We start from the raw sequence: 15425 nt of genomic DNA on the forward strand, positions 1-15425 counted from the left end.
GCGCCGGCACCGACGGTTTCTCTCCCATCCCCAGAACCGCGCAGCTGGACCCATCGTGGACGACGCAGCGGAGCTGCAACACCTCTGCTGGGGGTGGTTTTCTCTCGCATTTTATCAGGGAAAAGTCAAATCCCTCTTTCTAAAAAGAGGAAAACTCCTCCCTCGTGTTTATCCCAGCTGACCTTGGGCACTCTGGGAAGCAGCGTGGAGCTGGCAGGAGCCGGAGCCCAGGGTGCTTGCTGGCTCCCGGGATGGAGCCTTTGCTCCAGGAGCACGCCCGCTGGCATTGTCCCTTTCACCTCGGGAGAAAGTTAAATGTATTTATGTGGAATTTAAGAGGGCTGGCAAAGGGCCTTTAAGTAACAAAAGCTTAGCTTTGACCCACCTTCCGAGGGCAACACATTGAAATAAAGGAGGATTTCAGGCTTTTGAGAAACTAGAAAGAAAAACCCACTGCTTTAAAACTCCGTCTCCTCCAGAAAGGGGTCGGGGAAGGAAAGAAGAGCTCGTGTATTCACAGCTGGTGAAATTCCTGCAATCTGTTCCACCGGTCATATTACCTTTGCACTGAAACCGCTACGCGCCACGGAGCAGCACGGCCAAGAAAAGCAAGCGGCACAGCACCCTGGAGGAGATCCCGGAGGGCTGGGTTGCTGCTGCCTGGCTCCTCCAGCGGGTACCTCCCGAGAGGCACTGAGATTTTAAGGCAATTTCCTAAAGAAAAAAGATTTTCTTCCCCTTCACTCTCCCTGGGGATGCCTCCGGAGGTGGTTAAGGGTTAAACGAGGGGGGAGCCAGAGCTCTATGTGCTCCCCACCCAGGGCATCTGCCACCAGACAATTTTCCAGCACTTTTCAAAAAGGAAAAAAACCCCAGGTCAACCCCCCCCAGCCTCCCCAAAAACTGGAGCCAGAAGCAACAACTGTTCTGGGGGCCACAGCGAGCGTGCAGACGGCCCCGCTCGCCTCCCACTGCCCCGCACAAGAGGGGTTTTGTCTCCCCTCCACATCAAACGGGCTCCGTCTCCCGCTCTGCCACCCGATCCGGACCCGCGCGCCCGCGCCAGGGCCTCTCCCAGCCCGCGGCACCATTTGCCCACCCCGTTTCTGTTACCTTATATCTCCCCCTCCTCCATGAAACCCCAGCAAAACCATAACATTAAAAAGCAAGGCTTGGCATCTATCCCATTTTTATTTTAGCAGCTTCAGTGGTAAATTAAATCCACTCTGGCACAGACAGCCAGCACAGCTGTTTCAGCAAAGGAAACATCCTCAGTTCAGAGAAGAGGAAATTATGACAAATTTGTGTAAAATTAAAACATGTAATATGTGTGTGTGTACATGTATAAAATAAAAAGCTGCCTGGCCAAAAGCTGCTCCCTTGAATAAAATGGTGGGACCGTTTCCCCGGGGCCATGCTCGGGCACTGACGGGGCAGTTGCAGCAACACATCAAAGCGGAGGTGCTCGCTCCTTCCCGAAAAACTATTTCTGGATGCTGGTAGCAGCAGGCTAGAGTATCTCAGGGCTGGTCGACTGCGTTCCTGGGCTCTGATTTACGCCTGTGGTATTCCCCACAGGAAGCAACTTTTTCCCCATGGCACAGCCCTGGTCCTCCCACCGAGGTTCACATGGGGTGACCCAACAGGGCAGGGATGTTGCTGCAAGAGGCAGCTCTTCCATGCCTTGTCCCTCCCTGATGGTGGAGATAAGCAGCTGCTGCAGGTCCTACATCGACAGAACCACCATAAAACCACCTGATATCCACTAAAACGATGCCACAACAGCACAGAAACCCTCTCTCCAGATTCTCCTTCCCCTTAACTGGCGAGTGGCAGGGCCACGGGGATGCTGGCTGGGGTACAGGGGGATGCCGGTCTGGGAGGGAGAGCACGCAGCACCAGGCACGGTGGAGGCCAAGTGAGAGCCCCACGGCAGGCAGCCGGAGGAAGAAGGTGCCTCCGGGAGCACTGCTCTGCCCGCAGCCACCCTCTCACGAGGAAAGGTGTAGCTTGGATCCGACTCACTGAAACTCCCTCTGAGGGCAGTGTTGGCCAGGTCATATCTGATTAAATACAAATCAGCTAGAAAACAGGATTAACAATAATAAAATAAGTAAGTCTGAAGAGGTTTTGAGAAGAACTGAGAAGCTGCTACAACCCCGTTTTCTAAACTCTGACAGCTCTTCCGAGCCAGCAGCACACACCCGTGTGAACCCCTGACACTCAACAGACGTTTCTGAGCAGAGCAGAGGCTTTCCAGGACCTCGTGCAGAGAGGCAAGATGCAAACCACCAGGCTCCTTTTCATTCCCAGGCTCTCACTCCCAGCAGCTTAACCAGTAAACGAAGCAAAAAATCTCAATGCATTTTATCATTACCTGGTTTAGTCCTGGCATCCCTGCGTCTCTTCCGAACGTGGAGTACGAGGCTCTTTCACTGCTCTTCCCTACGGGGGAGAAAAGAAAAGACAAGGTTTTGTGTGAGAGGGAAGGGGAGGTTTCGCACGCACCCCCACGCGCCCGCCCTCCCGGGGTGTCCTGCCGAGGTGCGAAGATCGCGCTCGTAACGGAGCTTCCTCCGTCTGCAGAGGCGACTGCCTCCTGTGACAGCTCGTGGCTAAAACCAAAGCTCTTTTAAGTTCACGGACAACAGGGCTCGGCCGGTCCATCAACAGCAAAACCCCAAACCTGCAGCAATGCAGGGAAGTGCTTGTGGCCATGGAAACTGGCAGTGTCAGACCAGAGCAAAAAAAAAGAATCCCTCCAGACAGATTAAAAAAAAGCCAGCCGAATTTGGCAGAGGCAGTGACGGAGCAAACCAGGCTGGAGTGACCAGACTCTGCGGGCGCTTTCCCTACAGTAGGAAACACAATTTCAGCGCACGCTGAGCAGCACTGTGGGGAGCTGAGCTCCTGCTCCTTATGGCGCAGGGATTACCTTCTTCCCCTTCCCTGGTGGAGATTCAACTTTCCCAAAAACCCATCCAGATCTAAAGAGCAGGCATTCAACTGAAAAGCTTTTCCTTCCTTTCCAAGCAGCTAGGTCCCACCGGGCAGGCTCCTCCCGGACCGCGGGGCAGCCGGAGCATCCGTGTCGACCGGGATGCTGTGCGGGAGCAGCCCCGTGCGAGCCGAGCCCACGTGCCCCAGCCCTGTTGAGTGAACTTTAGCACCCAGCGACGGCTTTTATCAAACATGTTCAACCTCACCCTGCCCACACGCTGCTGAAAATAGTGTTTTCAAGGAAGGGGGAAAAAAAAAGAAACCCAAGACACACAGTAAAATGTTTCCATTCTGAAACGTCCTTGCAGTCTCTTCCCTCGTGGTCATCGCCCCGGAGCACACCGCAGCCCCCAGCAAGCAGCACCCATGGGTGCCACGGCAGTGTCGCAGCCCCAGGGGAGGACCCCAGGCCAGGGAGAAAGGGAACAGTTCTACCCCATGCCTGGGGCAGTCAGAAGCACAGTAGACTGCTTTGGGGTACCCCCACACACACACCCCAAAGCAAAATTAGACACTTTTCTAGCGGGGAACACACACTTTTTCATTAAGAAAACCCCAACAAAAACCCCAACCTGGATAGAAAATATATGAGGAATTTTTCCCTCCTGTTAATTACAGCCTATTAATGGTGCCACCAGGGAAAAGGGGGAGGGAAGAGGGAAACTGGAGATGACGAACAAAAATGCTTTGAACGCAGGGCAGAAAAGCCCCGCTCCGGCAGCTGCCCTGTGCTGGCACAGGGGCCTCTGCCCGCAATACGGCAGCACCCCCTCCTCGGCAAAAGGGGGTGAAAAGGGGCGATCGTATCCTGTCTCCGGTCTGGCTTAGTAAGCAAAATTGGGAAGGGGAGGATTTTGCCAATCTGCTTAACCAAAAGCTGTCACCGAAGCCTGCTAAGATGCCGGTTAATGCACTGGGGAGACGTTTGGGCTGGCAGGCAGCTCCACAGACGGTGAAGAGGTTTTTGGGGAGCAGATGAAGAGGTTGTGGGGAAAGAATTTCCCCAAACCAGCCCCCCCTAAAGCACAAGGCAGAGAGATGGGAAGAGAGAGGAGGCTGCTTGGTTTTACAACCTTAACGTGAGGGCTTTGAACTCAACCCAGAATTCCAGAGTGGGCTCCCCCGCTACAGCCCCCAAACGCGAGACCCCCAGCTTCCCGACGGTGCCGGGGGTCACAGCGCGGCACACCAGTATCCCACCGCCCCTCGCCTCCAGTGACAGCTGGACGCACCGGGCGCCGCTGCCGTTTCGTTTCAGAGGCTTAAACGTTAAGTAAACAAAGGTCAAAATGTCAGAGGACGGATCTCCTAAATGACCTAATTTTTAAAAGAGCTTAGCAGCTCTATTTGCCGCAGCGCCGGCAACGTTACACAAATAACTCAACGGGTTGTGGCATTGGGTGGCTTGCGATTCCTCCTAAACCAGAGGAAAACCAGGGTAATGCCACACTAGTTTATCTGGTCAGCAACAGCCAGGCTGATATCCCGTCTGATAATATCCTGCTGCTTCCACGCATGGCTGGAGTGGTGAAGCGCCGAGCCAAACGCTTCTGCCGTCACCAGATAACCTCAGAGGCTGAACCACAGGGCTCTTGGCACGCGTGCGGGAAGGAGTGAGGACTCCAACCCGGTGCCAACTCTGCACCGTATTGCTCCAAAACCTGCTACCTTCACCTGATGGTCTTTCATGCCTCGCTCAGTTCACGTGGGACAGCAAGCACGCCTGGCACCAGCAAGCTGCTGCACGCTTGGGCATCTCGTGGGATGGGGGAAACTGGGAAAGGGAGGGCAGCTGTCCCCTGGGCCAGCCCCAGCCCCTGCACCCTCCTTCATCATCACATAAAAAGGGGAAAAAGCAGCAAAAACCTCAGCGGTAGAAATTTTACGTTTAGTTTTCTGTTAGAAAGGCAGAAAGAAAAGAGCGAACTTTCCCGGATAGGAATGTATCTAGGCTATTGAAATGAAAAAAGTCCACAAGTTGGGCAAGAAAAAGCTGAACTTGCCAGCAGAAGGTGCTGTTTCTGCTGCCAAGGAGATGCCAGCCAGCACAGGCGGCAAACCCGGCTGTGCCAGGACTCGCCCAAGTCGCCCTTTCCCAGCCACAGCCTGGGGGCACCCACCAGAAAAGGTGGTGAAACCCCAGGACCAAGGCAAGGACCAGGACAGAGGCAGGTCTCTGCAGAAAACATCAGGAATCTCCCCCCAAATGCCATCTCGTTCCTGACCGAATTACTGAAATCCTGCAGACGGGTGTTAAGGGATCTTGGGGGTGGGAAAAAAACATAAATCAGAAGATACTGAGAATAAATCCCTTGAATGGGAAAGGGGTTTTCCCTTGGAAATCCTATCATCCTCTCTGTTGGATTTACATCTGCAAATTTTAGCGTGCAAAGGTGAAGGACGGCGGAGGGCACCTCGAGCAAGCTGCCTCCAGAAACCGGCTGGGAGCATTTAGTACTTCCAGCTCTCTACAGCATCACTTTGCTGCGAGTCCTGGCATCCCCCTCCTGCCTTTTCCACCCCCGCCAGCTCCTGCCCCTGCCCCTCGCCTGCCTGCGCTGCCTTCAACCCTGCTTAATAAGCGATTTCCCAACCCCTCTCCTCTCCCCAGCATGTTCTCTCTTGCAGGATCCGGCTGTGCCGGGCTCAGACGGAGCCTCCCCCAGGCCTGCCTTCACCCAGGGCTCTTGCAGAGAAAGCCCCGTGCACCCCTCTCTCCTCCCAAAGGCAGATTTGCTCCCGGGCTCAGAGACAAGGCGGCAGAACAAAAACTCCTCTTTCCCGAGGCTCCCGCCAGCGCCGGCAGCGGCAGGGTTTGGCCTCAGCACCCGGGACCATGGCAGCATCTCACCTCCACCAGAGACAACCATGCTTTTAAGTAAACTTGTGGTTTTGCCATTTCTCTCCCCAAGACAAGCCCTCCTCACAGCTGTGTACAAATAAGCCAAGAAAAGGCAATTCAACGCTGCCTACGGGTTCTGCCAGCGCTTGCCGGGAAGGAGGCAGGTGCTTTGCCGAGGCGCAGTGCCCCACGCTCCTGCCAGCCCGGGGGCAGCTCACACCAGTGCCCCCGCATCACCCCGGCCCCGCACTCTGAAACGGAGCCCCGGTGCTGCCCTCGGCACCCACCACCCTGGCGACGGCACAGCCACCCACCGCGCTCTTCCCCCCAGCCCCGCACCGGTAATTCCATTAGAGTTACAGCCTGGGGAAAAAAGGGAGGAAGGACACAGTCGGGGATTAAAAGGGGGGGAGAAAAAAAATGTTAAAAAACCCGGAGCAGCAACAAACCCCATCCATGGGCAGATTAAAACCATTGTCCAGGAAGAACCCAATCCACAACAGCTCACAATACACACAAGATTAGAAACACTCCTCTGAAAAGAAGCTAATTACTAGAAATAATTACTAGAAAGAAATCTGTTATGGCTTATCAGTTTCCCTGCTGTTTAAGCAATCCCCCCCTGTCTGCCCCCGCTGAAGATGAATGGTAAAAGAGTGGCAGATTTTGAAGATTGGTGATTTAAAACAAACAGAAAAGCCCTCCTCACCCTCTGGGATGAGCCGGTTCGTCACCGTGCTGTGTCCTGGCACCACCTCGGGCAGCCAGGGATGGTCCCCGTCACCTCTCCTCACCCAAGGCTGGGATGCTCAGACCTCGCCAGGACATCACCTGTCCTCTGGGGAGCGGCACCAAGGGCTCAAAGCTTGAAAACTTGGAGGAGCGAGTGACGGAGCTCACAGGCATTGCTACTACACCCTGCTCATCAGGTTCCCCGACCCCTGCCTGGCAGCCTGGGGTGATCTTTACTCAGAGCAACTGACGGTATTTCCATTCCGGGACTGATTGACTTTTTTTTTTTTTAAATTTAAGTTATCCCACCCAGTGCAACACAGGCCAGAGGTCCCCACCCAGTTAGTCTTGCAGGCAGCTCTGGTTTTCCCCAACACCTTGGAGAGCTGCAGCTGTGGCAGAGAGGGAACCTGGGCTTTGGAAAGCATCCAAGTGAAGATTGTCCTTGCACTGTCCCCTTCAAAAAGTGCATGAGAGGCATCACCCCCAGCTCTCAGGGAGCCCCGAGGGCAGGGGAAGGCCAGCTCTGGGAGCAGCACCGGTAGGTCCCGCTGTCAGCGCAGCCCCTCTCCCGCTCTGCGCTCAAGGTGCCTCCCAAAGCCAAGCTCCCATCGTGCTGGACGCTATACGTTCATCTAAAGACCGTCCATAAGCCCCAAATGCTACACCTGCATGTCCCAGCCGAACAGAAATCGGTACTTTTCCTTTCGAAGCATGCTACGTGAATTCAACGTGGTTTTGGACTAGACGTGCACCCTGCCATCTGCAGGGCTGTCATCCCAAGAGCAGGTTGGACTGGGGCTGCCCGCGGACGAGCAGGCAGGCAACCCACCCTCCAGCACCAGCGCCGGTGCCTCGCGCTGCCGGGACTGCTGCCTGCTTGCAGGAAACCTCAGGCACGCTGTCCCCTCTGAGCCTAAATCTGCCTGGTGCTCTGCACCACAGCTCTGTGCTGCCCCAGCTCCTCCCCAGGAGCTGAGCAGCCCCCTCCACGCCGCACTTGGGAGGGGAACCTCGGACAGGGGATGAGGACACGGGCTGGGGGGATGGTACAAGGGACAGGCAGGCAGGGGATGCAGCCTTTCGGGGATGTGCTGGCAGCGCCCTGCTCCCCCCGACCTCAAGACCTGCTTTCCTTCTCTCCCGGGCCATGCAAATCCCTCCAGCCCTGCCCTTCTCATGGAGTTTGTTGCCCTGGCACTGCTCTTAATTTTCCACCCCCCTGAAACCAATGCTCTGCGCTGCTTCTGTGCGCAATCGCCGCTGCTCGCAAGCCAGACCCACCTGCAGCCAGAGCTTCCCTGGCCAGCCCTGCAGGGACACGCCGGGAAGAAACTTGGATGAACAAGTTTGCACGTTCCACTGCTCCTTTATCCAAATGGCCACTACACCCCGCAGTTCTCAAATCTCTCTCCTCACACCCCTGCTCATGTCGGATCAGTCTGTGAGTGGTGAAACGGCCCCGGTGGGAAGGGGAGTGCCCAGCTGCACCCCTGCTCCTCCTCCTGCACACCACAGCCCCAAAACACCATCAGCCTTCAGGGGCAGGTGAAGTCTCCACCCTCAAAAGGACGAGACCGTGGCTTCAAAGCTCGGGCTGGCAGGAGTTCCCCAGCCCACCAAAGGCTGGTGGGAGTGGAGTCTCCTTTCCATTTGCTGGATGCACGTGGAAAATCGAGCCAAAGAAGTCACAGTTTAGCTCCACTTCTCCAACAAGCGCTGCCTGGCCAGCAGCGTCCCTTCACCGCGGGAAGGGTGCTCATTGTCCCTAAGGCACGCCACCAGAGGGTGGCTGGCTGGCTGCAGCCTGCCTCTGGGACACTGCTGACTCAAGAAACACAAGAGCTGGAGGACGCAGGTTCCCGGCGGAGGCCAGCACCACCCCAACCGAGCAGCAGCCGGCAGAGAGCAGCGCTCAGAGCCCGCGCCAAGCGGGGAAGCCAACGTGCGCGTTTTCCTGGGGGGCCCTTTCAGCTCAGCCTCTCTGTCTCCAGCTCACTGAGCCCATCATTCCCAACACAGATCATGCTCCTCCTGAAATGTTTCTCCCAGCAGTTGCTGATGTTCCTTGAAGAAATAGAGGTCGAGTGGGAAAGAGATACGAATTCTGATTTTGGAGAAGGGCTTAGATGATAGCCTCACGCACCTTTTGTCCACCCAGTACCACCAGACACGGCCATCCTAATTTGCTTCTAGCATCTCCCCATGTTTTAAAGTTCACTGGTTCCACTCAATTGCCCCATTAGCATGAGCTTGCCTGGCCTGCTGCCCCCGAGAGGGACCTTGCTGGAAACCAGGGCCTGGCAGCTGAAGTGACACATCTCCAAAACTCACCTTTCCCTCCCCCCACTTTGCCACTGCTTTTACACTATCATATGCAAAACCATTATTAGGGTTTTTTTTCTGCTCTCCTTTCTCTCCCCTTCCACTTATCATTTTGCTACTTGAGAAGTTTTCAGAAGCAGCCTGGTAAAGACGAAAATAAAATCCCATCCATGGTCTTCCTCCTGTCTATCCTTCTCAGCACACGAGCACAGAAGCAAAGCAAAACTTATTTATGTATTTTGGAACCTGCTCCAGGAATTGATGTTTTCTACTTTAACCACATTCAATTTTAGGAACAAGAGCAACTTTGAAATGTGAGGAGCCTCCTGCCCCTCCTGGCTGCTCTCTCCCAGCCTCCCCAGCTCCTCTTTTGGTGGTGGAGCTCCTGGTGCTGCGCCCGACCACCCAGGCCAGCGGCTGAGACCTTGCACCAGCACAGGGAGAGGCAGCCCCAGCCCGCACTCGAGCCTCGGGCACGGTGCGTGGCCGCCATCCTCCCGGCCACGAGGCCACAGCTCGCCCTCCACGGCAGAGACAGCCAGTGGAAATCACCCGCCGGGGCAGGAGAGGCTCCGGCTCCACGTGCTGGGGACCGGTTGGGCTCGCAGCCTTGCCGGGGAGTGCCGTGGCGCTTGCCAAAGACTGGGAGCCCTGTCTTTGAGAGGAAGCCAAACGCGTCTTCCCTGCACACATCAAAGGGGAAACCTCCATGTTCCTCCCCAGGCAGCTCCTTCTCGGCTGGAAACTCTCAAGGCTGCCTTGGCCCCAGGTGTGGGATGGGTTGGGATGGGTCCCCCCCACGCACACCCCCAAGAAACCCTGCTGAATTTCATCAAGGCTCCCCCGTCTTATTAGAAAACACCTCTTCTGCTTTGCTTACATCCTCCTGGGGCAGAAAATGAGAAGGAATAACCCCCGTCGCAGAGAGACGGGGGGGAGCTGCTCGGAAATGCTCTTCCACACCTGCGCAGGACCCCGAAGGGGCAACTAGACATTGTCCCCCCTGACAGCAAGAGAAGCAAAAAGGGGGAGCAGAGCTGCGAGTGAGCCCCTCACCGCAGACCCAGGCCAGGAGTAGCGAACGCGTGGCTGCTCACTTCCCAGCACGACCCCACTACTCTCTTCCCCTTTCCGACCAGCTCCGCAGGAGGAACCTCCTACCACGGTGGGGATTTTCTGTTTCAAACGCAATTCCCTCTTCTAACCCCACCCTTCAAACCACCAGCAAACGCCACGAGCTGCGGGGCCCTGCCCCGACACCGCTCCTTCCACACTCGCTGGAGGGTTTTAACCACCACTGCGTGGGCAAAGGTGGGGAGGACTAACCCCAATTCCTGACCTAATGTCATTAGAGCTCTCTAAGCCCTTCAGGATGGATATTTTCTGCTCTTAATCTCTCCTCCCACCCCCAAGCTGGGAGAGGTAACTGGGTAAATGGTCGCACGCAGCTGATCGCAGACGATCACGGTCTCGGGCACCGCAGGTGGGGACGGGGCCGATCCCCGCGAGCTCCTCATGCTGCCCAGTTGCAGCAGGGGACGGAGGAGCCGGGCAGGGCTGCCAGCCGGACACAAGAAGAGGCCCTCCAAACCCCACTGCAGCCAGGGGGAGCATCCTCCAGCCCTCTGCGGAGACTGCACCGCCCTGGGGCTGTGAGGCTGGAAAGCAAAGCAGCCACAAGCCTGTTGCAAGACCTTAATGATGAGCTGTGTCTTTTCTCCCCCTCTCTCCTGCTTCTTCTCCACCCTCGATTACCAGCTCCCAAAAGCAAACTCAGCCCAGCACAGCAGGCATCAATCTCTGCTATTGCCTCTGGGTGCTACTGTAGAGCAGGGAAAAATAATAATGCACATAAACCACGGCGGCTGTCACGCATGTCAGGCGCTGATGAGACCCTCTGGACAGCACCTCCTTTAACCACAGCTTTGAGAACACCTTTGGGAGCACGTGGAACAGCAACACCGGCCAGTGCAAACGCTCCCACCCCCCCCCCCCGTGCCATTCTGCGATTTCCCCTGCCTTGACCACACACACCCGCCAGGCAGCTGAAAGGGACTTACCCACTAGTCCAGCTCCCAGGAATGGCGACGAAGATATGCTGTTGTGAGACGGCAGGTCCCTGTGCTCACTGTAGTGGGGGCCTTCGCCATAGCTCTGCTGAAGCAACACGGGAGAGTTACCACCGGGCGTGGGGGGATGCTGAGCCAAACGCCAAAACGCAAGGCTGTCGGAGCTCAGGCTCTCCCGCAGCAGGAAGGCTCAAAGTTAAAGGCTCCTTGTAAAAAGGGCACAGAAATGACCTCATCACATCTTACCAAGCCACGGTAAGAGAGAGCAGGGCAGTGCAGCCACAAGGCTACAGCATTGGGAGGGGCTGTGCCACCAAAGCAGGGACACATGGGGGGTTTGTCCCATGCCGGCAGCTCTCAAGCAGTTTCTGCCTCTGCCCAGCGGCTTGGCACCCACCAGGTGAGAGCCAGGCAGCCCCCTCCCCGAGCCAGAGGAGTGAAGGGGAGAGGAGAAGGCCTATAAAAATGAGAAATGACACCACAGCGCCTGCTGCGCCACTGACCTAAGGGAAGGGAAAGGTGCCATTGCAAAAATGAATCACACAAACCCATTAAAACATGAGCATCTGTCAAAATAACACCGTTTCAATTAAGGTAATGTCTTTTCTCTCTTCCCCTCCTCAGGCCCCAGCTACACGCTGTCACAGCCTCGACTCCTTCCCTGTAAAACCCTTCCCGTGCTCTCCAACCCCACCAAGGGTGCCTCGCCCGGCCGACGCGGTGGGTTCCCCCCAAAGCAAGCCCCAGTCGGCCCCTCGGGGTCCCAAAGCCGTGCACGGTGGGTGCCCAGCAAGCTTTGCTGAAGGCACAGGCCACCAGGTGAGAGGGCTCAGCTGTGACCCCATTTGGGGACCTCTCCCACCCCACGGCCAGGAGCCCCCCTCTCCCCACACCAAAGCCGAGCGCAGGGAGCGGAGAGGCCTGAGCAGCCACGGGGAGCCCACACGGGGTGCGGGCCTGGGGGAGGTTTTTGGACGAGAAGCCTTCTCCAGAGGGACCTCAAGGCAGTCAAGCCTGGGGAGATGGGGACAGGGGGACCCCTCTCCTTGCTCTTGCCCCCGCAGGGTTGGCAGAACCAGTGTCCAAAATGGGGCAAGACAAGCTCTTTCAGGGTTAGACCCAACCTGGGCACAAACGCACAGGCTGAGAAGCCATGGTAAAGTCCCCGTTTATTTTGGTTGGAGCTCAGTGTTTGTGCTTCGTCCTTACCCTTCCTTGGTCAAATGTGGAGCTGTTTTGATCTCCCGTTCCCCAGGAACCTGATCCCGGTCTTTCATCCAAACCTACCGAAAAACAGGAAGAACAAAGGTTACTCTTGCTTTATCAGCAAAGCCTCAAAGGTGTTCTCGCAAAATTAACTCTTCCTTCTACAAACAAAACAATATTTTCATTAATAAACCACTTCCACTTGGCGTGACCAATCCTCCCCTCTCCCTCCTCACCTTCCCACTCCAGCTGGGAGTTTGTTCCACAAACTTCAAAGCAAATCCCACCACAGCCTGGAAACGCTTCAAAACATGGGACAGTGGGAAGAGGAGAAACAAGTATTTTAACTCGCTTTATTCCAGAGAGCACCCATGAACCTCTTCTCCCCAGACGCTGATGACGAAGACGACTATGAATTAAAAACTCATTGCACCCATCCTAATGCTCTGGCGGGATCTGATTTTTGCCCACAGTGCTGCTAGGTCATGGACCAAACTCTGTTCTTCATTGCACCTGAGCAGATTAAAAGAGTGCCCAGAGCTGAAAGTCTCAGGTGGGAACTGCTGGGGGTACAAGGTTATCTGTGGCTTAGTCACATTCGTTCAAGGGCATTATTGAAGCCCCCCCGTGGTCCCACAGAGGAAGGTGTGCTGTCAACATGGGGCCCACCAGAGCACACTCCTGTCCATCTCATTTTCAGCCCTCCCAGGAGTATCCTTGGCAAAGGGGATCTGACCCAAAATGGCCAAGGACCAAACACGAGGGTTTTGCAATGCGCCTGCACACAGACCGCGGGAGGAAATCATCTCCTTTCATCGTCTGCCAGGTCCACCCAGGCTGCGCCTCGGGCTACCAACACACAAGTCACCCAGGGGAGACGGCAAATGTCCACCGGGACAAAAAAAGCCCAGGGAGTCACATCAGCAAAGGTCTCGCAGTTCAAGCAGGTACCACGACTGCACAGAAGAAACTTTTCCTGGAAGACGAGCCTCGACTCGACCCGGCAGCAGGATTTCTGACTGGGCTGGTCCGTCTCCTCCACTCCGGTGGGTGACCAGGGGTCAGTGCATGGCATGGCAGTTGGTGTCTCTCCGTCCAAACGCTCATGGGGGTAAAGCCAGGGATTTGAGAGGGGGCTGGGCAGGATGGGGGCATTGTTCTGCCCTGCAGCCGGGCTTCGGAGATGCTGCGCGGGTCCTGCGAGCTCAGCCGGAGCGGACAGGGAGAAATCCCGGGTCTGCGGGAGGCTGAGCGGCGCGGACGGCATCAGCCAGAGCCACTTCTCTGCCTCATCCCACGGAAACCCCTGCCCCACTGCGGGGGGTATATGGCCACGCTTGCCACGGGACGGCACAAGAAACCTGCAGCGGCTCCCAGCAGCATCCAGCACCGCCCTGTGCCGCCCCCAGCGCCAGGGGTTCTCTGGGAAGCCCCTCCGCACCCCCTCTCCCAGCGACAGCAAAGCTCCATCAGCCAAGGTGCTGGCAAGGCCTTGCGGGAGGTTTTCTTTTAGGAGCAGAGACCTGCTCGCAGCAGCAGTGACAGCGGAGGCGCAGGAGGGTGGCAGGGATGGGGGTCCATGCGGGAGCAAGGACATGGAGGGGGGCAGGGCTGCAGGGCGCACTCCAATTTGGGTTTAGCAAAGCTGATTATTATGGCAAACACGCCGTGTATTTGTCTCCTCCGCTCCCCTTACTGTTCATTTAACCAGAAACTTCTTTCAAATTACATCCTTCTATTTCTGTGCCTTTGTGTTAATCATTTCCCCAGAGAATTGGTGTTTAATTGCTGTCTAATTTGCATAATTATGCATATTAATCTCTACACCTAATGAATATTCATAATTCTCATTTAGATTTTGTTTTCTAATCAAAAATTTCCAATGTGATTACTGTGCAGAGCAGGGATAAGCCTCTAATAATACCTTGGATACTAGGGAGAATTACTGCCAATTCTCCCACCTCCTACTTCCTAGAATAAACTTTTGCTTTGCTAATGTGTTTTTCTAAAGCAATTCATCTGCATACCCTGCAAACACCAACGGAGATCAGGAGGCAGAAATGCTCCTTCTATTCATTTGGCTTTCACGGGTACTTTTAAAGCTCCCCAACGGTCAGGGCGAAGACATGAGCAGGAACTGCAGCCTCAGACATCCTTGGCAAACTCGCCCCTTTGCACTGGAAGGACGAGGACTGCGGCACCGACAAGGCTTTGGCTGCGGCCGGTGTTCCCACGAGATGCCTCGGGACCCCAGAGCCAGAGAGGAAGCCAAGGCACGGGGGTCCTGATCCCTGTACCCACCCCTACACCACACAGGATGGGCATTCACCCGTGCCGGATCACCTTGTCCTCCCGCAGAGCCACCCAGTCCTGCCTCTAACCCACCCGACGGCAGAGGAGCATCCCCAGGCGAGGATGTGCTGGCAGAGGATGCTCAGTGGGGCTCTGGAGGGAGTTCCGGTGCCTGGAAGCCCAGGATGAATTTTTTGCCAAAATTCTTGGGGAAAAAAAAAAAAAAAAAGTAAAAAAACCCACTGCCAGGTCTCCCCAAGGAAGGAGGAAAAAGGAGACGGGTGGTACGGGTGACAAAAGCTGCGGTCAAGAGGCTCATGTGTCCCCTAGACACGGAGAAACCCTCTGCATGAGCTACTTCCACGCTGCAGTGCCACCAGCGCACCCCAAAGAGGGGTCAAAACCGCAGCGGGTGCTCCGACAGCGGGCACGCACTGTGGCAGAGCCGCTCTCCCAGGCCGTGGGCGAGTCCCCAGCACCCCTCTTTCCCTCTCACTGCTCTCGGCGAGTACACGGAGCTGGGGGCAAGCAGCACCCTCCCCCCCCCCCCCCCCCTCCCTGTACCAACCCAGCGGGAGCTGGGAGTGAAACCCTGCCCTGCTCCCAGCAGCTCTGCAGCACCCAACCGGGCAGCACGGCGGTGGCCAGACCTTGCAACAGCAAACCAGCCCCTGGGGAAACCCAAAAGGCCTTTTTTTTTTCTTTTTTTTTGCCGCTCCAGGTGCTGGCGTTCACGTGGTCGCACGGCTGCCAAGGTGAAGCGAGGTTATCGCTCTCCCACCTGAGCGGCAACGAAAGCGGCCCATGGCTCTGGAAACGGCTCCAAAGGCTCAGCCGCCTCCGGCCGGGCCCGTGCCAGCACACTGCGGCAGGGCCAGCCCGCTGCCCGACGCCTGCTGGAAAAAAACAAAGGTCTCACGCCTTCCCCGAGCTGCTGTCACCGGCAGGAAAGGTGCAGG

The 15425-nt window shown here is 56.3% G+C and overlaps 1 protein-coding gene across 18 annotated transcripts in view; it reads right to left on the minus strand.

The window, feature by feature from the left end:
- The window catches only part of TCF3 (transcription factor 3), a 74416-nt gene that overhangs the window by 20655 nt on the left and 38336 nt on the right, over nt 1–15425 (minus strand). For 17 of the 18 annotated variants that reach the window (XM_086477593.1, XM_086477578.1, XM_086477592.1 and 14 more), the window contains 3 exons: nt 12178–12251; nt 10960–11056; nt 2378–2445 (listed from right to left, as the gene is read on the minus strand). In XM_086477593.1, the coding sequence (XP_086333719.1) occupies nt 2378–2445; nt 10960–11056; nt 12178–12251 (239 nt within the window). The remainder of the gene's footprint in view (nt 1–2377; nt 2446–10959; nt 11057–12177; nt 12252–15425) is intronic. The other variant, XM_086477581.1, reaches the window with a different exon arrangement.

This window comes from Leptosomus discolor, chromosome 24 (assembly GCF_034619465.1).
Source record: "Leptosomus discolor isolate bLepDis1 chromosome 24, bLepDis1.hap2, whole genome shotgun sequence".
Lineage (NCBI taxonomy): Eukaryota > Metazoa > Chordata > Aves > Leptosomiformes > Leptosomidae > Leptosomus > Leptosomus discolor.